Raw genomic sequence first — 27,577 nt, 5'->3', positions numbered from 1 at the left:
TTGTCTTTGGGCTGTCAGAACTGTACCAAAATAGAAGAGAAGAGGAGCAGGGGTGACCACCACTTCCTTCCATAAACAGGAAGGAAAAGCAGATGTTAGTCTGTAAAAAAAGAGAAGCAAAAATGACTGTACTAAAACAGAAGAGAAAAGGGAACCAGAGTGGGTAAGGTCAGGATTATAGCGCTTTGCTATTTATCTTTCACTTTCAACTGCAGGACGCTACGAGTCTGCTCACACTGCCAAACCGAAGCATGACCCAAAACTGTAAGTAATCTGTAAAAAATTATCTGAATCTGCATCATAATCAGGACGGTTTAGATAAATTATTTAGACAATGTCATATTTGATCAGTACTTAATTTTTCTGTGTATTCGATATGTGTTCGGAAAACACTTTTTTGGCCCTTTAAAACTTCTGTATATTTGAGGTTACTCAAAATTCTAATTTATCGCTCAGAAATGAGCTTACTGCACTCAAACATGATTAGATACTTCTTCCTCATTCTGGTTCTTCTCTGACTGACAACATGCCTTCAGTTCATTAAAAAGACTGCGTTAATCGGAGACACACACATTCATTACAGTTTAACCCTAACTGCATATTTTTTGTTTTATTCTCTAATAAAAATGTGGAAGAAAGATTACCTTTAGTATTTCTTTCAGCATTACCTATGATCCTCTGCCTCAGTGGAGAATGACACGAAAAAAATACGATAGATTAAAGTTGGTGATTATATCACGAGATGCCGTGAGACTGTTTGGAATAAAGGCAGCAGCAGGAGTTTCTTGTTTTGTCCTAGTCAAATCCCAACACGACCAAGTTGCCACTGTCGGGCCCTTAAGCAAGGCCCTTATCCTTCAAGTGCTTAGTTGTATAAATAACTGTAAGGGTGTCTTCCACATGACATACATGTAAATGTCTTGCTTTCTCTTTGTATAAATAACTGTAAGGGTGTCTTCCACATGACATACATGTAAATGTCTTGCTTTCTCTAAAGACTTTCCTTCTAGAAGCATGTAGATCTCAGATGGCTTATGTGAACATTTGTTTGGCATACGTTTACACTAAAATTAATTGTACATTTTGATATTTTGCCTATTGTGCAGCTTTGTTACTCTTTTTTTAATACAAATAATATGTATTAGTACATTCTCTCTCTCTCTCTCTCTCTCTCTCTCTCTCTCTCTCTCTCTCTCTCTCTCTCTCTCTCTTTCTCTCTCTCTGAAAACTAACTAGCAAGGTTTCAAGACACTTTTGCTCTGTCTTTCAGTCACTCATTAAAGGGTCAGGATGGAACTCAATCCACTCCCTGTGATGCTCTGTGAGTAAATGTTTTCTGTGTGTCTTCCTTAGACACAGAGTAAGTGGTAGGGTATAAAGTTGTTAATTAGTCTGGATGTTGTTAGTATTGAGTTTATTGTGTAATTAGGAAATTGTGTGTATTTCAGCATGAGTTCTCAGGTGTATCAGGTGTATGTGTGTGTGTTATAAAAAGTATTCATGTGTAACTACTCTCAGTAGCTAATAGTCCAACTGGTAAGATTGCAAATAGTGCAAGTTTTAAACACATGATTTAAATCATCTATCCGTAGTTGATCTTCGATGTCCTACTGTCGTTAAAGAAAATGACTGGCTGGTGACTGTATTCTCACTAAAGGAAGTGACTGAAATGTTTTTAGCTGCTGTGGTAAACTGTGGTGGGATTTCCTGTGCAGACTTTAACAAATTCATAATAGCATTAGATCTAGGTCATACTGAGAAAATGCACTATTACTTTAATTTCTTTACTTTTATGGTAATAAATCTGATCGCTTAAAAACAAATTACTGCACATCCGTCTTTAAAATTAGCGCAATAACCGTGATCCCCGGTCAGGGAACCAACCCCAGCCACTCTTAGTGCCGGTCCCAAGCCTGGATAAATGGGGAGGGTTGCGTTAGGAAGAGTATCCAGCGTAAAAACATGTGCCAAATCAAACATGCAGATGAATGGGAGAAGCCGAAAGAAAGTTTTTAACAGTGCCACCACTTTTTATTAGTCCTCAGTATTTAATTGCTTGCTTATTTTGTAAACTTACCCCTTTACAAAGAAATGAAGTCTCTTTTTTTGATGGTTTATTTTAAAAGATTATTTTTGCAAAAATTATTTTGTATTTGATATGATTGAGTGAAAAAATAATTCTATCCCCAACCAACTAGCAAGAATTCTGACTCCCACAGACCCTAATTAGTCCTGTCCCTTTAAGAAATAACTTCTAATATTAACTCATTTTGTGTAGATTGTACACATAGATTGTTCAAGATTGTAGACCTGCACAAGACCTTTCTCTTGCTGGGAAAGAGACAAAGAGACAACAAACGAGACAACGCAATAATTTAATTATGGAAGAAATACAAGATAAGTCAATCGTCTACGCTCTGAAGCTCCATGCAAAATCTCACCTCATGGGGTAACGATGATTCTAAAAAAGGTAAGGATCAGCCCAGAATTACATGGAAGGAGCTTGTTAATGATCTCAAGGGAGCTGAGACTTACCAAGGAAACCATTGGTTACACACCAAGGTTCCTCTGCTCAAGAATGCACATGAACAGGCTGGTCTGAAGGTTGGGGAGAATGTGAAGTAGTCAGATGCGACTGAATTGAGATCTTTGGCATCAACTCGACTTGCTGTGTTTGGAGGCAGAGAAATGCTGAATATGACCCAATCACCACTGTCAAACATGGAGGAGAAAACATTTTGCTTTGAGGCTGTTACTATGCTAAGGGAACAGGAACACTTTACCACATGAACGGAGTCATGCAATGTCGAATTTTGGATTAGGACCTCCTGGCCTCAGCCAGAACACTGAAGATGGGTAGTGAATGGGTCTTCCAGCATGACAATTACCCAAAACACCTGGCCAAAGCAACAATCTGATGTTCTTGAAACCCATTTCTGTTTTGTGCAGGTCCACAAATTCTTGTCCCTGACGTCCTTTGACAGCTCTTTGGTCTTGCCCATGGTGGTGGAGAGGTTTGAATGTAAGATGTTGATTCTGTCACTGGTATCTTTTACACACATAGCGAGTTGACATTAGGAGAACTTTCTTAACTGTACAGGACAATTTGGGTCTATCAGAATTCTTTCTCATTTGGTACGGGATCATATACTTATTTCACTCAATCATATACAAATTAATTTATAACCTTTTGAAAGTCATTAAAGTATTTTAATGGATTTCTTTCTTTCTTTGTAAAATAAACCTACCATTAAATTTCTAGACTGTTCATTTCTTTGTAAGGGGTAAACTTGCCCCTTGTGTTCAGCTGTGACTAGTTGGAGGAGATGTGAATTTAGACGTTTAAAACCAATAACTCACACTGAGTGCTTGGATCTAATAGGCTGACAAAGCTGAAATATAGATCTTATAGCTATTATATATTGGTATAGTTAAATCTTTTGGGGTACAGTTGTCTAAAATGTGCTGTTTTTATTAATATTTTCAATATTTACTTTGTTTTTTTTTCATGTTTTTTTTTTTTTATTAAGTGCTGGTTGTATGTATACTAGTGGCTCATGTTCAAGGTACAGTATTTAAAATATCCTTCATATTATGTATATTTGATTTCATTTGAGGCTGAAAATGTGTCCAATTTATACACTGTGTTTCAAATGTATTAATGCAGTTTTTATAGCTCCAAACAAAGCAATTAACATTAAATCAGTTATTCCTATTCTTTGTTCTCATCTCATCTTAATTTATAATCAATTCATGGTAGTTCAACATTCACATAAATAAAAAACTTTAATTTATAATTAAAAACTGTTCTAATTTGTAATTTAAGTTTAGACGTGAATAATAAATACAATAAATAAATAATGTTTTGCACTGCTTAAATACTTTACAATATTATTAAACATAAACCTTTTTTTATAGGGAGTCCTAAAGCTGTGTTGTCCATAAGGCCTGATTCACATGTAATAATTGAAGAGCGTGTTGTTCTTAAATGTGAAGTTCAGGGAAGAAGAGGTGGTCATTGGATATACAGCTGGTATAAAAATAATAACAGACTCTCAGAGGAAGAGGATGGTGACTACACATTCAGACCAATAATGGGGTTATTATTAATCCGGTTTGTTAGTGAGTCTGACAGTGGTGACTACACCTGCAGAGGACAGATACGTGACTCTTGGAGATCAGAGATCAGTGATGCTGTTACACTGACAGTATTAGGTGAGTCTGTGGGTGTTTCTTTTATTATTCGATATGTTGCCCTTTTTTTAGGGTTCAGAATTGAGCTGCCAGTTACTAAGTCCATGTTTGATTAATGTTAACTTTTACTCTCCTGTCTAGTAGGCAGCAATTTCTTTCACAAGAATCTTCATCATATCTAATGTCATTTAATTTGGTAATTGAAATATTTTATAATTTTGTCTGCTGTCTTCAAAATTTTATGACTGCCAACATCAGTCACTATATTCAAGAGTTTATTGCTACTTATGCTTGTATGTGTCTTTTAAATTACTGTAAACCATGTTTTACACTTAAGTCCAATTATAAATTATATCATATGAGATATATACTGAATTCAGGCAATGTAAGAAATCTGGAATACAAGAAATATTCTGTTTTTAATATTTAAGTGAAACGCAGCTCTGACACCTTCAGTATTTCATCCCAACAGCAATTACCAAACCGACTGTAAGAGTGAATCCTCAACGCTCTGTCTACACTGGAGACACTATCACTCTGAGCTGTGATCTGCAACAGTCGACTGCATGGGGGATTTTTTGGTACAAAGATTATCAGGATTTACAGCTTCACAACGGTGAAAATGCAAACACATTTAACGTGACGGTTGCGAATGCAGGAGAAACAGTGTACCAGTGTCGCGCACACAGGAAAAACTACATATACTACACAGAGCATAGTGATCCTGTTGAGATTATAGTGAGAGGTATGGCATGTGTATTTTTTATTTATATTTTTTACCGGTGTGTTACAAAAAAAAGCTCTAACAAACAATAAACAATTATTGTTATTCCTGGGTATTCCAAAATGTCATGAATCATCAATAGGCAAAATGAATATGTCAAATATTTATAATCATTTTATTTTAAAAAGAAAAAAAAGCGAAAAAAGCTGTAATTTTCCAAAATATAAAGTTTAAAGGACAGCGGTGTTCTCTAGTTTCTGTGCAAAATTATGAGTTGCAATTTATTCCTCTATTAAGGAAAAGAGTGCGGGGGGGACAAAAGAGGACACATGAAGAAAATAATTAGCATTTTGTGGTGGAAACAGGAAGTCAGACCCACCCAAAATTTGCCACAGGAAAGAGGGTAAACCTAAGAGCAGAGTTGGACTCGGGTTCATAGATGGACACAGTGCTAAAAACTATGAGAGGCAGGCCAGACAAAATTCAAGTCCAAGGAAAATGGACTGAGGTAGAAGGGGAACTCATACTGAACAAAATTATAAATGCAACACTTGTTTTTTGCCCCGATTTTTCATGAGCTGAACTCAAAGATCTAAGACTTTTTCTATGTACACAACAGGTCTATTTTTCTCAAATATTGTTCACAAATCTGTCTAACTCTGTGTTAGCGAGCACTTCTCCTCTGCTGAGATAATCCATCCACCTCACAGGTGTGGCATATCAAGATGCTGATTAGACAGCGTGATTATTGCACAGGTGTGCCTTAAGCTGGCCACAATAAGAGGCCACTCTAAAATTTGCAATTTTACTGTATTGGGGTAGAGGGGGTCTCCGAAAACCAGTCAGTTTCAGGTGTAACCACATTTTGCCTTACACATTTTACCCTGTAAAGTAAAAACTAGGATTCAGAGTGTCAGATGCCATCGAATGTGAGTCGCTGCAGTCAGGTCGAGACCCCGATGGAGATGAGAAGCATGCAAATAATCTTCCCTGAGACACTTTTTGACAGTTTGAGCAGAAATCCTTTGGATATGCAAACCGATTGTTGCTGCAGCTGTCTGGGTGGTTGGTCTCAGACAGTCTTGGAGGTGAAGATGTTGGACGTGGAGGTTCTGGGCTGGTGTGGTCACATGTGGTCTGTGGTTGTGAGGACGGTTGGATGTACTGCCAAATTCTCTGAAACGCATTTGGAGACAGGTTATGGTAGAGAAATTAACATTCATTTCACAGGCAACAGATCTGGTGGACATTCCTGCAGTCAGCATGCCAATTGCACACTTCCTCAAAACCATCTGTGGCAGTGTGCTGTGCGATAAAACTGCACATTTTACAGTGGCCTTTTATTGTGGCCAGCCTAAAGCACAACTGTGCAATAATCATTCTGTCTAATCAGCATCTTGATATGCCACACCTGTGAGGTGGCAAACGAGAAGTGCTCACTAACACAGACAGATTTAATATTTGAGAGAAATAGCTGTTTGTGTACATAGAAATCTTTCAGTTCATGAATTCAGCTCATGAAAATGGGGGCGGAACAAAAGTGTAGAGTTCATAATTGTGTTCAGTATATATATATATATATATATATATATATATATATATATATATATATATATATATATATATATATATATATATATATATATATATATACACAGTGGGAAATTAAACACTGATGGCATTAATAAACAGGGAACGATATAAAAGCACAGAATGGTGACATCTAGTGGGGGATAAAAAGATGACAAAAATAAATTCCAGCAGAACCCTGAAAGACCCTAAAAGAAGGCAAAAATACACAGTATAAGGAATGTATGAAACCAGAATTTCCAAGCAGATAGAGTTGATAAAAGTGTCCTCACAATTATACTGTTTCTATTTCTTCCTTATTCATTAATGAGAAATATTTAATCATGAAAGTTTTATTGCGGTTTTGTCTTTCTTCAGGAAGACCCAAACCAGTGGCTTCTATAAATCCTGATAATCAGGTGTTCAGTGGAGACAGTGTCACTCTGAGATGTGAGATACAGGATGAAAGTGTATCTAGGTGGCAGTACAGCTGGTATAAAGATGCTTCACTCAGTCCTGTCAGTAGTGTACAGATGTACACAATCAGTAGTGTTGAAGTGACACACACAGGTAAATACACCTGTAAAGGAAGAGAGAGTGGAGGCTCACTTTCCTCACACCTCAGTGATGCTGTTACACTGACTGTATCAGGTAAATGTGGGAGGAGTTTTTAGAGACACATGAAAATGTTTAAATAGACATTTATGAAATGCTGCTTATTGTGTGAAAAATATATTTAGAAATTAACCAGTCGTTTAATTTATTTATTTTGCATATCCCTGTTTTGTTTGCTTTTTCCAGTGACAAAAGCTAAGTGCCAAAAATCTGTCCCATAGAGACCGTAGCCTACACCCTCCAGTACACTTCACCTGCATCTAGATGTGGGATTTTTGTCAGGAATCTCCCCTTTGCTTTATTTGTGGCTGCATGTAGTGTGGAAGCTACAATGAAGCGCATGTCTGCTCAGTGCTCTGTTTTTGTCATGCCTTTGAATTGATTCATTCATATTATATCTCCACCCTATCTGTTCATTGATCCTTATTTTCTTGTGTCTGTTCTCAGATGTTTCATGTTCTCATGTATGATTAACGTGTGTGTGCGTATACTCCTTTGTATTCTAACTCGTCTATTTATAGAGATTAATGAGCTGATTTTTGTTTGTCCATGTTTATTTATTTATTTAATTATTTAATTTTTTTTATGGTTCAAGATTTTGATTTAGTTTCATTTTCTCGGTTCATGTTCTTGTTTTTTGTCCTTGTATTGCTGTTTGCCTATTGCTCGGCCCTTGCCTGTCTCAAGATCATGACTTTGCCTAGTGATTTAGAAGATTATCTGCCTGTTTATTTAATAAACACTTACCTGCACTTGCATCTGCACTCGCTGTTGTGTATATTTTAATGACTATTTATATTTGAAAGATAGAATTTCAATTTAATATTAACTGACCTCAGATCTTTTTTTCTTTTAAATTATAGTTGATATCTGTTCATTTTCCCTATACAATATTTCTATATCACTGATATACACTTATTACATATTCAACAAGACAGTTTATGTCCTTGCAATTTTTCCACAGAAAGACCCAAACCAGTGGCATCTATAAATCCTGATAATCAGGTGTTCAGTGGAGACTCTGTCACTCTGAGATGTGAGATACAGGATAAAAGTGTATCTAGGTGGCAGTACAGCTGGTATAAAGATGCTTCACTCAGTCCTGTCAGTAGTGTACAGATGTACACAATCAGTGGTGTTGAAGTGACACACACAGGTAAATACACCTGTAAAGGAAGAGAGAGTGGAGGCTCACGTTCCTCACACCTCAGTGATGCTGTTACACTGACTGTATCAGGTAAATGTGGGAGGGGTTTTGGATACACATGCAAATGTGCAATAAGATGTTATTTAAAAGCTGCTTTCTTTAAATACAAAAACCTAAAAAACAAAGGTTTTCTTTTTTTTATATAACAGAGAGACCACAGACAGTACTGAGTGTATCTCCACAGAACTGGCTGACTGAAGGAGACTCAGTGACTCTAAGCTGTGAGGTTACAGACTCCTCTACAGACTGGACATTCAGCTGGTACACAGTTGTTCCCTACAGAGACGGTGTAACTGCAATAAAAAACAATCTTGGCTTTATCATGTATGCGGAGCTTCTCTCAGACAGCAGCAGAGGATCTGGAGGCTCCTACACTCTCAGTCCTTCTGCTCTTCATCATACAGGAGTTTATGTGTGTAGAGGAGAGAGAGGAGAACCAGCCTTTCACACACAGTACAGCAATCCACAGTCTCTTTGGATCACCGGTGAGGAAAATGATCCGTTGTCTTGAAAAGCATACATGATGTATACAAAAGTATACTGTAAAATACAAAAGTGTAACTGCAACTTGCATTTTGTTACATTTGCAATACATTTACATTTGCAACATTTAGCAGACGCCCTTGTCCAGAGCGACGTACAAAAGTGCTTTGCTAAGAAACCTGTTGCCTATATCTGAGGCAGATAAGCTCATCCATGTGTTCATGACCTCCAGACTGGACTAATGTAGTGCATTCCTAGGTGGTTGTCCTGCATCATTAATAAACAAGCTACAATTTGTCCAGAAGGCAGCAACCTCTGCAGCAAGTGTTCTCACAAGGTCAAGAAAATATCTCCATATAACCCCAAATTTATCATCCCTACACTGGCTAACTGTTAAGTTTCGAATCGACTAAAAAGTATTGTTACTTACCTACAAAACCCTAAATGGTTTGACTCCCATGTATCTATCCAGTCTTCTAAATCAGAATGTATTTATTGATATAGACCACAAAGTACTTTTGTTAGTGGCTCTGGAAATAGGAAACTACCAAATACCATACATATAATTATCCCACTATGCAATGCATTTCTTAGGAATGTACTGTAATCCAGTGCACTGCTCCAGTGGTCTTATTGCTTGTAAAACAATTATATATAATAATAGTGTTTTACTGTTAAATAGTACTGTATGTATTTGCTTAGCATCAAATTTTATTGCATTATTATATTTCTTTCCATGCAATTGACTCTTGTGTATTTAAGGTGAATCTCCTCCAGTGTCTCTGATCATCAGTCCCAGCAGAACTCAACACTTTACTCGTGACTCTCTCTCACTGAGCTGTGAGGACCAGAGTAACTCTACTGGATGGACAGTGAGACGATACACAGACAGTGAAGGAGTGTTAGATTGTTCACAGTGGGGATCAGTTACAGGATCTACATGTATCATCAGCTTCCTCTCCACATCCTACACTGGAGTTTACTGGTGTGAGTCTGAATCTGGAGAAAACAGTAATCCTGTCAACATCACAGTGCATGGTGAGTCTTCATGTAGTGTGTTTACTGTTAATGGAAAAGTGAAATATTTCATTAAGTTTTCATTTAACTCTGAGTTTAGAATTAGGGAAAAGAAACATTTGGTAATAAGTGTATTTGCTAGTAGTTGATACTAGCACTAGTAAATAAATGAGCAGTAAATCAAACAGCCAGAGATGTAAAAAATGTTATTTCTTTTTAATATAAGTTTATTTGTACAGTGTTCTACTGCTTAAATTCTTGTATCTCTTTATTCCTCAGTTTCAGGTTTTAGATCCACTTGGAGAACAGTAGGAGCGGCTGTTGGATTGGGATTTTTGTTCATTGGCTTAATGGGCTTAATGATTGTACTGTGGTCCTACAAAAGAAAAAAATGTGGAACTTATACATTCAGTTCACTTCAGAATATCCCCTTGCATTAGAAGATGAACTCGACACAGCTCTCAAGTCTTATGGTGTTCAACACACTGTACTGTGTTCAGATTAAGTTATGCACAGTTCAAGAAAAGGCAAACAGGAATAATTAGATAAGACCTTAGCACATTCAGTCAGCCGCTGGAGGTGGGGTTCAGTATTAAAATATGCCAGGCGTATGGGCCACCCCAGAATGCAAGAGGGCCCGAAATCACTACTTTGGAAATATTTTTATAATAATAATAATAATTATTATTATTATTATTTTATAATTGTATACTTCTGATTAGATATTATTGAAGCAAACTCAAGTATACTTTCTTTCTCTGTAATAGTGAGTGTTCACTTTTAATAAAAAAAACATTAAATTATATTGTTCTGTGAGACTCTTGTATGCTATTTGCATTATCATAATTTAGTTACCAATGGTTTAATGGCAATTATGTGATAGAAGTGTATCTGCAAGAGTGAAAGAGTAAGTGTATAGGACTGTGGTGAGACCTGCGATGTTGTATGCTTTAGAGACAGTGGCATTGTGTAAAAGACAGGAGGTGGAGCTGGAGGTAGCAGAGCTGAAGATGTTGAGGTTTTTGTTGGGATTGATGAGGATGGAGGGACAGCGCATGTAGGTCGTTTTGAAGACAATGTGAGGGAGGCGAGATTGTAATGGTTTGGACATGTGGAGAGGAGGGACATGGAGTATATCGGTAGGAGAAAGCTGAGGATGGAGCCACCAGGAAGGAGGAAAAGAGGAAGACCAAGGAGGTGGTTTATGCAGGCAGCTGCTGAACCTCGCGTCAGTATGCAGACTCATTACCGTCGTTGATTAGGATGATGACTGTAGTGTCATCTGCAAACTGCAGGAGCTTAACAGAGGGGTCTGTAGAGGTGCAGTCGTTAGTGTACAGGGAGAAGAGCAGTGGGAAGAGAACACATCAATGGGGAGCACCAGTGTTGGTATGGCTGCTTGAATTAATTTCCCCAGTCTCAGTCAGAAAGCTGATGATCCACAGAGAGCTGGGCTAGTTTAGTCTGGAGGAGGGTTGGGATGATGGTGTTGAAGGCCGAACTAAAGTCAATGAACAGGATCCTCACTAAATCCCTGGTTTGTCCAGATGTTGCAGGATAAAGTGCAGCCCCATGTTCACCACATCGTCCACAGACCTGTTTGCTCGGTAAGCAAACTGCAGGGAGTCCAGCAAGGGTCCAGTGATGTCCTTCAAATAAGCCAACACCAGTCTTTAAGTCCAATAATTTTAGATTTCTTTGGAATGTGGATGATGGTGAAGTGTTTAAAGCAGGCAGGAACTTCACACAGTTCCAGTGATCTGTTAAGAATCTGTGAAAAGATGGATGCCAGCTAGTCTGCAGAGGTTCTTTGACAGGCTGTTGTTATTCTGTCTGGTCCTGGTTTTTGATTGATTTTCCAACTTTTTTGCCACTTTAATCTCCTTTATCAGTGTTTTCCTGGCCTGATTGTACAAGATTTTGTCCCCATTCCTGTATGCATCCTCTTTGGCCCGATGAAGGTGTCTTGCTGTAAACCATGGTTTATCATATTATAGAGAAGGAACCGACAAGAACGAGTCACATTAGCAAAATGTAAGGAAAAGGACAGTTGATTGTTCATAGTTACCCCAAGGTTGCGAGTGGTGGCTAAAGGGAAGAGCAGAGAGTTATGAAGTGTTATTATTAGATCTTGAACAGTAGATGAATCACCTGGGATGAGCAGCAGTTGGGTTTTCCTGGGATTGAGTTTTAGTTGATGAGCAGTCATCCACGAAGATACAGTATGTCCACCAGTCATGCCGAGATCCAAGTGGAAACTGTTGTATCTGAGGGAGGTACCTGACTCAAATCATCAAAGTAAAATTAAACATTATAACTTTTGCATTTGACACTTAAAACAGGAACAGAAACTGTTGTTTTTTATGTGTGTGTGTGTGTGTGTGTGTGTGTGTGTGTGTGTGTGTGTGTGTGTGTGTGTGTGTGTGTGTGTGTAAATGGGTACACAGGAAGTGGTACGGCTTAAACACGCACTACTGCTCTGTCAACCAGAAGCTATGGCTCACAGCGTCGCTTTGTGGCCTGCTAAAGACACACAATGATGCAATCAGATCAAGCTCTAATCTGTCTTGTGAAATAAAAAAGGCAAAATGGTTGCATGCACAAAAGCTCAATAATCATTTCACAGACAGCAGAGACACACACAGTGTATGATGATCAAACATCCCTCCCAGATGCACTCAAACAGTTCTATAAATAGTTTGAAATGCAGAATGACATACTGTGTCTTGTAGCTTGTGATGTCTCTAAGGCCTTTCCACACTGAAGCAGGGTCGTAGGCTGAGAACTGATTTTCCAACTTTTTTGCCACTCTAATCTCCTTTGTCAGTGTTTTCCTGGCCTGATTGTACAAGATTTTGTCCCCATAGCTGTATGCATCCTCTTTGGCCTGTTGAAGCTGTCTGAGTCCTGCTGTAAACCATGGCTTATTATCTGATATTACCTAGAAGGAACCAACAAGAACGAGTCACATTAGCAACATGTAAGGAAAAGGCTAGTTGATTGTTCATAGTTACCCCAAGGTTGCGACTGATGGCTGAAAGAAAAAGCGGAGAGTTATAAGATAACTGTATGAAGAGTTATTATGAGATTAATCACCTGGTATGACCAGCAGTTCAGTTTTGCAGTTTATTTCTTGTGAAATAAAGAAGGCAAATGGTTGCATGCACAAAAACTCAATAGTCATTTCACAGACAGCAGAGACCAGTGTTGGGCAACGTTACTAACTAATTACATTACTTAGTTACTTTTTATGGAAAGTAATGCGTTATATTGCTTTTGCGTTACTTTTGCGTTACTTGTATCTCTTTCACGCCTTACAGGTGTAACAGGTGTAATATAGATAATTGCCATTAAGAAACAAGAGCAAAATATTAGGGCAAAAGACATGTCTTAAACATTTAAAATGTTTAATAACTTCTTAGAGAAGTTATTAAACTAACTTTTGACCACAAGGCTGAACACATATATTTCTGTCTCCATTTCCATATATGCAACATTGCATAATGTTACACATATTCAACATTATACACACACACACACACACACACACACACACACACACACACACACACACACACACACACACACACACACACACACATCTGTAGTGCTGTGCTTTGCATGCAGATGTTTTTTTTTTTTAATTGGTATTTTTTGCAGTTGACAAGAGCTTTTCACCAACACATAATCTACACTTAACCATTATTCCTTTCTCCTTTTCCTCCACTATTTCAAAATAATAAGGAATACTTCCATCACAGTAATGTAATCCCTAGTTTGCCATCTCCGCTTCTGACCAGCTTCTGTTCCCGCGGCTCGCACGTATGAGTGCGCGATTCTACGTGACTACGTTCATTTTAATTCAGTATTTATTTTTTTATGCAAAATTATTTAACTGAAAAGTAACTCGCATTACTTTTTTGGATATCCACAGCCAACATGAGAAAGACCTTAATAAAGGTTAACCCATGCAAGGCTGTGGTTCATGACAACATAGAGCTGAACAGCTGCACCAGCCACAACATCTGTTTTCAAACTCTGGCACAACCCATCATTCTTGTCTGCACATATTATTTTAATATACATGATCAGTCAAAAATATCACACTTTTAAAAAGTATTACAAACATTATCACATACCTCACAACATCTACAACTGTTTTCCTACCCTGGCACAGTCACTGTATCATGCATTAAAAAGTGTTAAAACAAAACCACTAAAACGTTTATTTACCTCAAGGAAAACAGTCACAGCCACATATTTGGCATTATCTATTCAGGGTGCATGCTGCCACTACTTAAAAGCTACTTTCATGCTGCTGACTCCTGGCCAGGAGGTCATATGATACTACCCCAGGGGAGAGATAGCTAGCTAGCGTCTCTTCCACATGCGGCTTCGCCCCGTAGCCACACTCCTTAGCCCCAACTATGTCGCATATAGCTGGGTATGTTGGGAAAAAGTATGTGCCGCATACGGGGTCTCCCAGGACCCGGACACCTCAGTGAAAAGAATGGTTAGCCCCGGCGCTGAGGCTGTGACACGGGGCGCAGGAAGCTTACTGGGTGCGCGCTGCTTCCGCTTTTCGACCGGCCAAGCTAGCTCGAGCTTGGACACGGCCTGCGTCATGATCTCAAGGAGCTCCTCGTACAGCACAGGCTGTGAGGAGTCCGTGGGCTCGCTAGCATCCATCATCTCATCCTCCTCGGATGGAGAGATGTGGCGCACCAAGCTACTCACAACGAGAGAGCAGGCGCTCGACCCAACAGTGGAGGCCAGAGAGGACTCATCCGACACCATGCCTTCTGCCGGATCGGCCTGCGAGCCCCATGATCACTAGCGCCACTTTGCCTCGGCAAGAGCAAGACCGGAGCCGCGAGAAAGAGCGCTCTCCTTGAAGAGCGCTCTCCAGGAGGTGCGCATAGCCATGCGGCTACAATGCAAACAATCGACTCCCTCGAGAGCCGATTGAGCATGCTCCACTCCCAAACAAACAATGCATGGATCATGCGTATCCTTCCCTGTAATGAAACGGGGCACGGATTAACACACAGACGATATTTTTGTTTGTCAGACATGCTTACATAGAAATCACACAAAAAGTGCTTACCTGAACAAGCAGAAGCTAATGTTGCTACCACCACGCAGCCATTTTGTAGCTCCTGGTCGGCCCGCCGATGACATCACGACTTCCCAATTAGCCAGATTTCACACGTGGTTTAGAATGTGGACAACGCGAGGCATTCCCAAATATATATGTTTATGTGAATATACTTACCTCTATTTCAACTATTTTAACATAACCACAAAAGTAACCACTTTAATTTACTTCACTTATATTTTTCCATTCACTATTAGAACATATGGAAACTACTATCTCCTCAAAACTATTGCCAGGTTGGAATATTGAGGATGAGTATTGTTGAAATACTGCTACTTAATAATACTGCTACAATAGATCAATCCTTCACACTTGACCACAAACAAAACATCACTCTCCAAGGAGACCCAGCAGCACCTTACCTTCCTGCACCAACTTTTTCCTCTTCCCATCCTCAACACACTTTACAGAGACACCACTGAGAGTGTTCTGAATAAGCTGCATCACTGTTGGTTATGGGAACTGCAGCAGAGGAAAAAGAAAACAATGAATGAAGCTGTTCATTTTATTTTTATGTGAGTGATGAAAGAAACTAGAAGTGTTAAAGATTTCATTAAAAAGAGGAAGGAAAAGCAGAAACAAAGTCTGAATGCACTAAAAGAAAATGTAAAGATCTTATTTATAAGGATTTTTCTTGATAGTGTTATGACAGTGACAGAGGCAGCGGAAAAGGGTTTAACACACACCTTTGCTCTGTCAGTCAGTCAGTCATTAAAGGGACAAAAATAAATTTAATCGTCTTGCTGTGATGCTCTGTGAGTAAATGTTTTCTTTGTGTCTTCATTTGAGTGAGTGTTGAGGTATAAAGTTGTTCATCTGCAGTCTGGTCTGAAGGTCCTGACTGATGAGTTTGTTGTGTGATTAAGTGATATGTGATGAATGTTATATTGTGGCAGCTCATTTTTTATGCTGGCTATAAGATAATACTAATAATAATAGCTGCTACATCTCAGATTGATTTGTAAAATAATGCAAAATAAACATATTAATAAGCATAATAATGACTTTTTTCCTTGTAATAATTTGTAGTTCAGATATTCTGAATGCAGATTAATCTTGTGAGTTTCATGCTTTTACAATGTGTTGATTTCATTGATAGACTTAATGATTTTAATATTTAAATCAAGTTTTCTGTTTTTCTTCTCTTTTCAGTGTTGGTTTCACGGATACCAGTGACTCATGCAGAAGGTGATTTGGTGTAGAATTGATCAGTTTGTTAATAGGTTATTAATTAGCATTCAGTTTGTGCTCTTGGTAAATTTACAATAATTATTTGAAGTTAAAATATATAATGGATGCTCTTTTCACATTTTATTACCAAGAAAACTTGAATTGAGTTTCAATGCATTTTTTTTTTATAATTTTTTTTTTTTTTAATTTAAAATATTTTTTACAATTTTAAACTTGATTTACTGCAATGCTTTTAAAGTGCATATTGTGTTAACATACACAGCCAGGTGACACTGTAAGATTAGTGTATATTGTTGCATTAATGTACAGATGAGTGTGTGTGTGTGTGTGTGTGTGTGTGTGTGTGTGTGTGTGTGTGTGTGTGTGTGTGTGTGTGTGGTTATGAGGTTAAGCACAAATTAACTATATATGTTTTACTTGCACCTGGAAATAAAACATTTGTAACAAATGTACAACATAAACTTATATATTAAATATATATATTTTATTTTGATGTGGTCATAGATAGTGAATCTACTGCTAAAGTGAAAATTAGCTCTGACACCTTCATCATTTCATACCAACAGCTAAACTCAAACCGACTATCAGAGTGAATCCTCAGAGCTCCATCTACACTGGAGACACCATCACTCTGAGCTGTGAGCTGCAGGGGGCAACTGCATGGGGGTTTATATATAAGAATAATAATCTGCAATTAAACCAAAAACCAGCAATCTCATTTAAAGTGACAGTCAATAATACAGGAGAAACAGAGTACCAGTGTCGTGCACGCAGGAAAAACTATTTCTTCAAATACTCCATACACTTCAACAACTACTACTACACAGAGTGGAGTGAACCAGTCAAGATTACAATACAAGGTATTTAATGATTGAAATATTTAACAGATTTGAGTAAATAGTGCAATTATAATTTTTGTAATTTTATGTTATTCTATAATGTTTTTAATAGTTTGGAAATTAATACATGTATTATTTAACAATAAATAAACTATTCCAAAACTAAATAAATATATTCATAATCTCTTATAAACATGTTTGGAAACAGAGTAAAGCAGAAATGCCTGAAATAAAATACCTCATAACTTAAATTCTGGATTCTGATTTCTGAATTCTAGTGTTTTTGTTCTGTTTTTTTTTTTTTTTTCAGAGAGTGCATATTCTATTGTTATTTTTTTCCATTAAAGCAGCTAAATCAAAGAGAGTATAGGGAATCCCTCACACTATCTGTTCCTGTAAAAAATACTGTTAACTAACTTGTTAACTAACAAAAATATGTAATTGTTATGGTGGTGTTTTGTGTCAGTGCTTTGTAACAAAGATAAATTGACAAATTCATTATTATTGCTTTAAAGCTTTATTTATGAAAGTGTGTCTAGATGACAGTAAGATGGTATAAAGACACTTCATACAGTCCTGCCAGTAGTGTACAGATGTACAGAATCAGTGGTGTTGAAGTGACACACCTGTAGAGGAGCATATAGATGAGGTTCACACTCCTTAAGCTTCAGTGATGCTGTTACACTGTAAGATGTGGGTGTGGGTTTTCTTTATTGACACATTAGAAACAGATTATATCTTATAATGTATAATTATCACTGTTAATTAAAAGGAAAAAATCCTGATTATCTGTGTAACAGAGAGACCACAGGCAGTACTGAGTGTATTTCCACAGAACTGGCTGACTGAAGGAGACTCAGTGACTCTAAGCTGTGAGGTTACAGACTCCTCTACAGACTGGACATTCAGCTGGTACACAGTTGTTCCCTACAGAGACGGTGTGACTCAAATAAAAAAATACTGACTATGTCATGTATGTGGAGCTTCTCTCAGACAGCAGCAGAGGATCTGGAGGCTCCTACACTCTCAGTCCTTCTGCTCTTCATCACACAGGAGTTTATGTGTGTAGAGGAAAGAGAGGAAAACCAGTCAGTCACACACTGTACAGCAATCCACAGCCTCTATGGATCTCTGGTGAGGAAAATTAATTTAAAATGGTATCATATATATATATCTAATGTATAAATATAAGAAGAGGAGAGTATCATTTCATTATCAATACATATACAGAGGTTAAATGACCCTATAAATGTATTTTTTGCAACATCAATAAGAAATATCATGGTTCTGAGCTTATCACGTGCATCTATTTTTAGCTTAAACACAGTTTGTATTTACAGTTAGGCTTTCAGATTTGAAATGAAAAAACTGAGAGGCAATTGAAGGGCAGACTTTTAGAAATTGCAACTTTTTTAATACAGAGTTACCTCATGTTGTTAAGGGGTTCTACTTCACCATGGAAAGGATCCTGCGATCATCCTCCACTGTTGTCTTTAATGGTCGTCAAGGCCTTTTTAAATTCCTAAGCTCACCAGTCTGCTCTTTTTTTCTCAGAATGTACCAAACTGTTGATTTGGCCACTCCTAACAATATCTGCTATCTCATTGATGGATTTCTTCTGTTTTTTTCATCCTAATGAATGTCTGTTTCACTTCCATTGAGAGTTCTTTTGACCCCAATGTAAGGATTTCAAACAGAAATAAAATTGATGATGGATTAATGAGGGAAAAGCCCATGCAGCCCATGAAATAACTTTTGAGACAATTGTGCGATTACTTTTGGTCCCTTGATTTTTTTCTACTGCTTTCATTATATAATTATATATACAGTGAGGAAAATAAGTATTTGAACACCCTTCTATTTTGCAAGTTCTCCCACTTAGAAATCATGGAGGGGTCTGAAATTGTCATCGTAGGTGCATGTCCACTGTGAGAGACAATCTAAAAAAAAAAATCCAGAAATCACAATATATGATTTTTAAACTATTTATTTGTATGATACAGCTGCAAATAAGTATTTGAACACCTGTCTATCAGCTAGAATTCTGACCCTCAAAGACCTGTTAGTCTGCCTTTAAAATGTCCACCTCCACTACATTTATTATCCTAAATTAGATGCACCTGTTTGAGGTTGTTAGCTGCATAAAGACACCTGTCCACCCCATACAATCAGTAAGAATCCAACTACTAACATGGCCAAGACCAAAGAGCTGTCCAAAGACACTAGAGACAAAATTGTACACCTCCACAAGGCTGGAAAGGGCTATGGGGAAATTGCCAAGCAGCTTGGTGAAAAAAGGTCCACTGTTGGAACAATCATTAAAAAATAGAAGAAGCTAAACATAACTGTCAATCTCCCTCGGACTGGGGCTCCATGCAAGATCTCACCTCGTAGGGTCTCAATGATCCTAAGGAAGGTGAGAAATTAGCCCAGAACTACACGGGAGGAGCTGGTCAATGACCTGAAAAGAGCGGGTACCACCGTTTCCAATGTTACTGTTGGTAATACACTAAGACGTCATGGTTTGAAATCATGCATGGTACGGAAGGTTCCCCTGCTTAAACCAGCACATGTCCAGGCACGTCTTAAAATTGGCAATGACCATTTGGATGATCCAGAGGAGTCATGGGAGAAAGTCATGTGGTCAGATGAGACTAAAATAGAACTTTTGGGTCATAATTCCACTAAACGTGTTTGAAGGAAGAAGAATGATGAGTACCATCCCAAGAACACCATCCCTACTGTGAAGCATGGGGGTGGAAGCATCATGCTTTGGAGGTGTTTTTCTGCACATGGGACATGGGATGACCGGTCCATGTATTGCGAGATTTTGGGGAACAACCTCCTTTCCTCAGTTAGAGCATTGAAGATGGGTCGAGGCTGGGTCTTCCAACATGACAATGACCCGAAGCACACAGCCAGGATAACCAAGGAGTGGCTCTGTAAGAAGCATATCAAGGTTCTGGCGTGGCCTAGCCAGTCTCCAGACCTAAACCCAATAGAGAATCTTTGGAGGGAGCTTAAACTCCGTGTTTCTCAGCAACAGGCCAGAAACCTGACTGATCTAGAGAAGATCTGTGTGGAGGAGTGGGCCAAAATCCCTCCTGCAGTGTGTGCAAACCTGGTGAAAAACTACAGGAAACGTTTGACCTCTGTAATTGCAAACAAAGGCTACTGTACCAAATATTAACATTAATTTCTCAGGTGTTCAAATACTTATTTGCAGCTGTATCATACAAATAAATAGTTAAAAAATCATACATTGTGATTTCTGGATTTTTTTTTAGATTATGTCTCTCACAGTGGACATATGATGACAATTTTAGACCCCTCCATGATTTCTAAGTGGGAGAACTTGCAAAATAGCAGGGTTTTCAAATACTTATTTTCCTCACTGTATATAATATATTATGAATATTTTATGGTAAACAGCTTAAATAACTAAACTTCTGTCACTGTCCAGATATTTCTGGGCCTAACTGTATATCCTCTGCTTTAAACTCTCTGTCTATGCCATTTTTTGTCTTAGCAGCACTTACAAGATTGACCTAATTGCACTTATTGCAGTTATTAACTTTTTTTTTTTTTTGTGTTGAAGGTGAATCTCCTCCAGTGTCTCTGATCATCAGTCCCAGCAGAACTCAACACTTTACTCGTGACTCTCTCTCACTGAGCTGTGAGGACCAGAGTAACTCTACTGGATGGACAGTGAGACGATACACAGACAGTGAAGGAGTGTTAGATTGTTCACAGTGGGGATCAGTTACAGGATTTACATGTAACATCAGCTTCCTCTCCACATCCTACACTGGAGTTTACTGGTGTGAGTCTGAATCTGGAGAAAACAGTAATCCTTTCAACATCACAGTTCATGGTGAGGAATAACTGAGGAATAATCAAACAGGGACGTCAGAGAACATAAGATTTCTCGCTGTTTATGATCATTACTGCAACTAATTCATTTTATATTTATGTTTAATGTTATGATAATTAAATTGTGTCTGTAATGTAGATGTAGATGATGGAGTGGAAAGAGCATAGAGCTCAGTACTGTCATCTGTGAACATTTCTCTGTACACACTCTTCACTCCTCCACTCTCACAAAAAACTTTGTTTACAATGAATGGCACACTAATATTTTTAATACCCAAGTTCACTAATAGCGCTTTGTGCACTCAGGAGTGCCGCCCTCACATGCTTTTTTCAACATTATGTTTAGACAGCAGTGTTTTGTTATAAGCTACATGCATTTTAGAAGATTTTAGAAGATCCTCTTGATGTTTTCACTCAGCCCAGTTTGCAATCTGCTTTACTTTCATCATTTGTTGTGAAATACTTATAGATCACATTTATTTATCTGCTCATTAGTACATCCACTAGGCTGAAGAATTATTCTGCCACTAAGCATCTTCACTACAGTAGACACCATCACTGACTTCTCCAAACAAATTTAACTTTATTTTTATCTTTTTTAAAATGCAGTTTATTCGTGCAGTGTTTAAGATATTTTGTCTTCTGTTTTTCTAGTGTTGGATTCTAGACCCAGTGCTGAAACAGTAGGATTGGCTGTTGGACTGAGTTTGGTTTTATTGTTCATTGTTTTGCTGATTTTAATGATCCTGCTGTGGTTCTACAAAATGAAGAAAGGTAATAATTACTTTTGCTAAAGTATGGCCATATATAAATGACAAAAACAGTTAAAGGGTTATTTGCTGAAAGGCAAAACATACTGACACCTAATACATTTAGAAATGCCTGCTGTAATTTTGTAAACACCACATAATTTTAATTATTGAATACTATTATTATAAACCCAAAACTTGTTGTAATGTTAGAATAATTACTTTTTTTTTCTTTCATTTGTTTCATTGCATCTTTATATTTAAGTTGTAAAACATAATTTTGGGGGAGGTGGTAGCCTAGTGGATAAGGCATTGGATTTTGCATTTGGGGTTGTTGAGTCCGGGCCATACCAGGTTGCCACGCTTGGGCTCTTGAGCAAGGCCCTTAAGCCCCCATGGGTGCTTGGTTGTGGGAATGGGTATAAAGTCTGGAATGTGGGAATGGGTATAAAGGGCTGGCCATTGAGCTGTGTATATATACAGTGAGGAAAATAAGTATTTGAACACCCTTCTATTTTGCAAGTTCCCCCACTTAGAAATCATGGAGGGGTCTGAAATTGTCATCGTAGGTGCATGTCCACTGTGAGAGACATAATCTAAAAAAAAAAATCCAGAAATCACAATATATGATTTTTAAACTATTTCTTTGTATGATACAGCTGCAAATAAGTATTTGAACACCTGTCTATCAGCTAGAATTCTGACCCTCAAAGACCTGTTAGTCTGCCTTTAAAATGTCCACCTACACTACATTTATAATCCTAAATTAGATGCACCTGTTTGAGGTTGTTAGCTGCATAAAGACACCTGTACACCCCATACAATCAGTAAGAATCCAGCTACTAACATGGCCAAGACCAAAGAGCTGTCCAAAGACACTAGAGACAAAATTGTTAGAGCATTGAAGATGGGTCGAGGCTGGGTCTTCCAACGTGACAATGACCCGAAGCACACAGCCAGGATAACCAAGGAGTGGCTCTGTAAGAAGCATATCAAGGTTCTGGCGTGGCCTAGCCAGTCTCCAGACCTAAACCCAATAGAGAATCTTTGGAGGGAGCTCAAACTCCGTGTTTCTCAGCGACAGGCCAGAAACCTGACTGATCTAGAGAAGATCTGTGTGGAGGAGTGGGCCAAAATCCCTCCTGCAGTGTATGCAAACCTGGTGAAAAACTACAGGAAACGTTTGACCTCAAACAAATGCTACTGTACCAAATATTAACATTGACTTTCTCAGGTGTTCAAATACTTATTTGCAGCTGCATCATACAAATAAATAGTTTAAAAATCATACATTGTGATTTCTGGATTTTTTTTCCAGACATGCACCTACGATGACAATTTCAGACCACTTCATGATTTCTAAGTGGGAGAACTTGCAAAATAGCAGCGTGTTCAAATACTTATTTTCCTCACTGTATATATATATATATATATATATATATATATATATATATATATATATATATATATATATATATATATATATATATATATATATACAGTGAGGAAAATAAGTATTTGAACACCCTGCTATTTTGCAAGTTCTCCCACTTAGAAATCATGGAGGGGTCTGAAATTGTCATCGTAGGTGCATGTCCACTGTGAGAGACATAATCTAAAAAAAAAAAACAGAAATCACAATATATGATTTTTAAACTATTTATTTGTATGATACAGCTGCAAATAAGTATTTGAACACCTGTCTATCAGCTAGAATTCTGACCCTCAAAGACCTGTTAGTCTGCCTTTAAAATGTCCACCTCCACTACATTTATTATCCTAAATTAGATGCACCTGTTTGAGGTCGTTAGCTGCATAAAGACACCTGTCCACCCCATACAATCAGTAAGAATCCAACTACTAACATGGCCAAGACCAAAGAGCTGTCCAAAGACACTAGAGACAAAATTGTACACCTCCACAAGACTGGAAAGAGCTACGGGGAAATTGCCAAGCAGCTTGGTGAAAAAAGGTCCACTGTTGGAGCAATCGTTAGAAAATGGAAGAAGCTAAACATGACTGTCAATTTCCCTCGGACTGGGGCTCCATGCAGGATCCCACCTCGTGGGGTCTCAATGATCCTAATTAAGGTGAGAAATCAGACCAGAACTACACAGAAGGAGCTGGTCAATGACCTGAACAGAGCTGGGACCACCGTTTCCAAGGTTACTGTTGGTAATACACTAAGATGTCATGGTTTGAAATCATGCATGGCACGGAAGGTTCCCCTGCTTAAACCAGCACATGTCCAGGCACATCTTAAGTTTGCCAATGACCATATGGATGATCCAGAGGAGTCATGGGAGAAAGTCATGTGGTCAGATGAGACTAAAATAGAACTTTTGGGTCATAATTCCACTAAACATGTTTGGAGAAAAAACAATGATGAGTACTATCCCAAGAACACCATCCCTACTGTGAAGCATGGGGGTGGTAGCATCATGCTTTGGGGGTGTTTCTGCACATGGGACAGGGAGACTGCACTGTATTAAGGAGAGGATGACCGGGGCCATGTATTGCAAGATTTTGGGGAACAACCTCCTTTTCTCAGTTAGAGCATTGAAGATGGGTCAAGGCTGGGTCTTCCAACATGACAATGACCCGAAGCACACAGCCAGGATAACCAAGGAGTGGCTCTGTAAGAAGCATATCAAGGTTCTGGCATGGCCTAGCCAGTCTCCAGACCTAAACCCAATAGAGAATCTTTGGAGGGAGCTCAAACTCTGTGTTTCTCAGCAACAGGCCAGAAACCTGACTGATCTAGAGAAGATCTGTGTGGAGGAGTGGGCCAAAATCCCTCCTGCAGTGTGTGCAAACCTGGTGAAAAACTACAGGAAACGTTTGACCTCTGTAATTTCAAACAAAGGCTACTGTACCAAATATTAACATTGACTTTCTCAGGTGTTCAAATACTTATTTGCAGCTGTATCATACAAATAAATAGTTAAAAAATCATACATTGTGATTTCTGGATTTTTTTTTTTAGATTATGTCTCTCACAGTGGACATGCACCTACCATGACAATTTCAGACCCCTCCATGATTTCTAAGTGGGAGAACTTGCAAAATAGCAGGGTGTTCAAATACTTATTTTCCTCACTGTATATATGATTTTACTACAGTATACTGTATATTGCATGTTATCTTTTTTATTATTAAAATTATACATAATTAATTTGTTCCTGTTTTTAATGTATATTTAAAATTTTGTTGTCTTTCTGTGAAATTTAGAGATGTAGAATCTGTTTCTCTCTATAGAAAAGCAGTTGGAATCCAGTCAAACATCAGAGCAGAATCAGAGGCGATCAGGAGCTGAAGACTCTCAGTCACGATACACACCACTTCAGACTGGTCAGATTCTGTCTCAGTGACTGATTATTTCTTAATCTGTTCATTTATGAATATAAATAATCTCCCTTTTATTGTAATTAACCTCAATGTTAATTTAGATATTGTATTTAGTATTTTTCTCTGTTTTCTATAGAAAATGAAGTCGTCATGTTTATTTCTTCAGCACGTTTCACAACGGATATTGTCTCAAATGAACACCTTTATGTCACAGTGGATCAGGCAGATACGCGTGGAACAGTAGATTAATTTTATTTTAGACATTTCCTCTCACTATTGGAGACTTTACTATAGATGAACTCTATACAGTAAAGTTCAGAAGTGTCCTGTAGTGATTAACACACTGCACTGTGTTCAGGTGGAGCTGCAGCTCAGAGCAGTGAAGTTACTTACGCACAGGTCATGAAGAAGAAGAAGACAAGCAGGAAGAATGGTGGAGTGTTTTTATTGTTAAATTATGCTCATTTAATGCATATATTAAAATACAAAACTGGCAAGTAATCACATTCAGTCATGTATTATACTACTAAATATCATTTCCATTGTTTTGTTCTTTGTTTCTGCAGGTGCTGATGCTCAACTTGACAGTAATGATGTGACTTATGCTGAGGTTCAACTAAAGCAAATTCAAAAAGTGCAGAGTGCACAAGGTATGATGAATACAACTATAATGAATAAAACACTCTGTTTGGTTCTTTTACAAAGAAAAAGGTCTGTATATTTTCCTATAATATTCCCTACGTTTTTTTTATTAATTATGATAATATGTAATTTGTATTACTTTTAGTTCAATTTTATATTGAACTTATAAATGGTTATTGTTTAGGCCTTTTTTCCCTCTCTTTAAATTAATAGGGGAAAAAGCAGCTTCTTATGTCATGAAGATACTGCAAAATTATTCTCAAATCCATGTAAATAAGCTGTTAATATAGAAACAATAATTTACTACAATGTGCCTGAAAACACCTCCTAAACAAACAGACTTTGGAATTAAACAGTTCTGTAGATGTTCTGTGGGTTCATTTGTTTCTTGTTCCCAACTAGAAAAGACCAGTGTGGGTGATGATACTGTATACTCAGAGCTGCATCATAGTATGAAGGTAAATCTGATTGCATTTATAAAAGATTAAAAAAAAATCCATTCACCATGAAGTAAGAAATGTTTAAATATTTGTATTAATTTATTATTTTTATTTTATTACAAAAATCCTTATACACAAGAACCTGCCTCTCAAAATCTGTAATGTCTGAAGCGGTCATACATGTTATTTTGGTAGCTGCCTTCACAACTTCACTACATCCTGCTTGGTCAAGTGTATGCCATAGTATGTTGTAAACATTTAAAATACTAAGCAGACAAATAACCTACTCAATTGATGCTGAAGTCTGTAATATTAATTCAAGCTGTTTAGTAATTTGTATCACCTTTGATAGTAAAACTTTCTTTTCGGCTGCTCCCGTTAGGGGTCGCCACAGCGGATCCTCCGCACGTTTGATTTGGCACATGTTTTACGCTGGATGCCCTTCCTAACGCAACCCTCCCCAATTTATCCGGGCTTGGGACCGGCACTAAGAGTGGCTGGGGATGGTTCCCTGACCGGGAATCGAACCCGGGTCGCAGCGGTGGGAGCGCTGCATCTTAACCACTAGACCACCAGGGACCCCTGTATCACCTTTGATAGTAAAAGGAGAAAAGTGTTTTTATAACCATATTAATGCAACCATATGCATTTACTTTCTCTGCAGTGAGCCATGTGTCTGTCTACACTGATGAAGCTACAGACAGCAAAGCGATAGTTAAAAAACCCACCAGTGGCTTTTGTGCCCTTATTACGATGACTTTCCAGGAGAGTTGGACCTGCTGAAAAGTCACAGGAAACCAGACACTGTGACTGAAAAGAAAATATTGCTCAATACCGATCTTCATATTAATTTTTCAATAGTATGTTTGCGTATACAGTATATGTTCTTCAAATTCATGGGTTATTGCAAGGGGCAAATGGAAACCATTGCATCCATAATGGTGTAATGGGAGAACTGTTCAGTACAGAGGCAAAAAAAGCCTTGTTTTGCCAGATTCTATTTTTTAGCTATGTTTTAGAATTTAGAATAGTTTTTCAGAAAACAACATGAATGTAATCTTTGTAGATGTTAATATATGCAAGTTATCTTTATGAAAATAATTGTTCAACTAATTCACTTATTTGTCTTTTTTTTGTTAAATATACTTAATGATTAGTAGTAGCCTATATTTATTTACATAATGCATTTACCATGTAGTCACTGTGTTGATTTGAAGTAAAAACAATTTACATTCAAAGTTTTGTTTTTCTCTTTATCATTTTTCTTTTACATGTGTCCTTTTTAGTTGGTCATATTTTCAATGTATACATTAATTACAATCATTTATCCAGTCATGTTTGAGTTCAGCTTGTGTAAGTACAAGATGCTAGTACAAGCGCTATTTTTCTTTTTCTCCTTGAAAACATATAAAAAGTGTTCATGATCCCCACTGGGGCCAGATAGGATTTTTTTTTATTAATAATACCTAAAATAAAATCTGCTTAACTTGTCTCCTGTTCTGTGTTTTTGTTAGGACCTTTTGTTTTG

At 37.7% G+C, this 27,577-nt stretch overlaps 3 protein-coding genes across 17 annotated transcripts in view; 2 read left to right on the top strand and 1 right to left on the bottom strand.

The window, feature by feature from the left end:
* LOC310726770 (Fc receptor-like protein 5) overlaps positions 1 to 27,577 on the bottom strand; it is a 314,771-nt gene that overhangs the window by 20,974 nt on the left and 266,220 nt on the right. The gene's annotated exons all lie outside the window — the stretch shown is intronic.
* The window catches only part of LOC310726767 (sialoadhesin-like), a 185,253-nt gene that overhangs the window by 47,735 nt on the left and 109,941 nt on the right, over positions 1 to 27,577 (top strand). The window lies entirely within an intron of this gene.
* LOC310726797 (B-cell receptor CD22-like) lies at positions 125 to 27,539 on the top strand. 14 transcript variants are annotated; one of them, XM_083542722.1, is made up of 15 exons: positions 125 to 264; positions 1,271 to 1,321; positions 3,531 to 3,566; positions 3,919 to 4,215; positions 4,667 to 4,939; positions 6,866 to 7,138; positions 8,067 to 8,339; positions 16,725 to 17,018; positions 20,596 to 20,871; positions 21,525 to 21,644; positions 24,878 to 24,970; positions 25,326 to 25,400; positions 25,534 to 25,617; positions 26,012 to 26,067; positions 26,714 to 27,539. In XM_083542722.1, exons 2-15 carry the CDS (start codon positions 1,291 to 1,293, stop codon positions 26,714 to 26,716), a joined length of 2,184 nt encoding a protein of 727 aa, XP_083398848.1. In that variant the 5' UTR covers positions 125 to 264; positions 1,271 to 1,290; the 3' UTR covers positions 26,717 to 27,539. The 14 variants fall into 14 exon arrangements, with proteins under 14 accessions (XP_083398848.1, XP_083398842.1, XP_083398852.1 ...); XM_083542716.1 differs by lacking the exons at positions 16,725 to 17,018; positions 20,596 to 20,871 and adding exons at positions 8,459 to 8,794; positions 9,555 to 9,830; XM_083542726.1 differs by lacking the exons at positions 6,866 to 7,138; positions 16,725 to 17,018; positions 20,596 to 20,871 and adding exons at positions 8,459 to 8,794; positions 9,555 to 9,830.

Source organism: Silurus aristotelis, assembly GCF_946808225.1.
Source record: "Silurus aristotelis genome assembly, chromosome: 5".
Taxonomy (NCBI): domain Eukaryota; kingdom Metazoa; phylum Chordata; class Actinopteri; order Siluriformes; family Siluridae; genus Silurus; species Silurus aristotelis.
The sequence above is the reverse complement of the archived record's forward strand: the minus strand, read 5'-3'. Positions and strand labels throughout refer to the sequence as shown.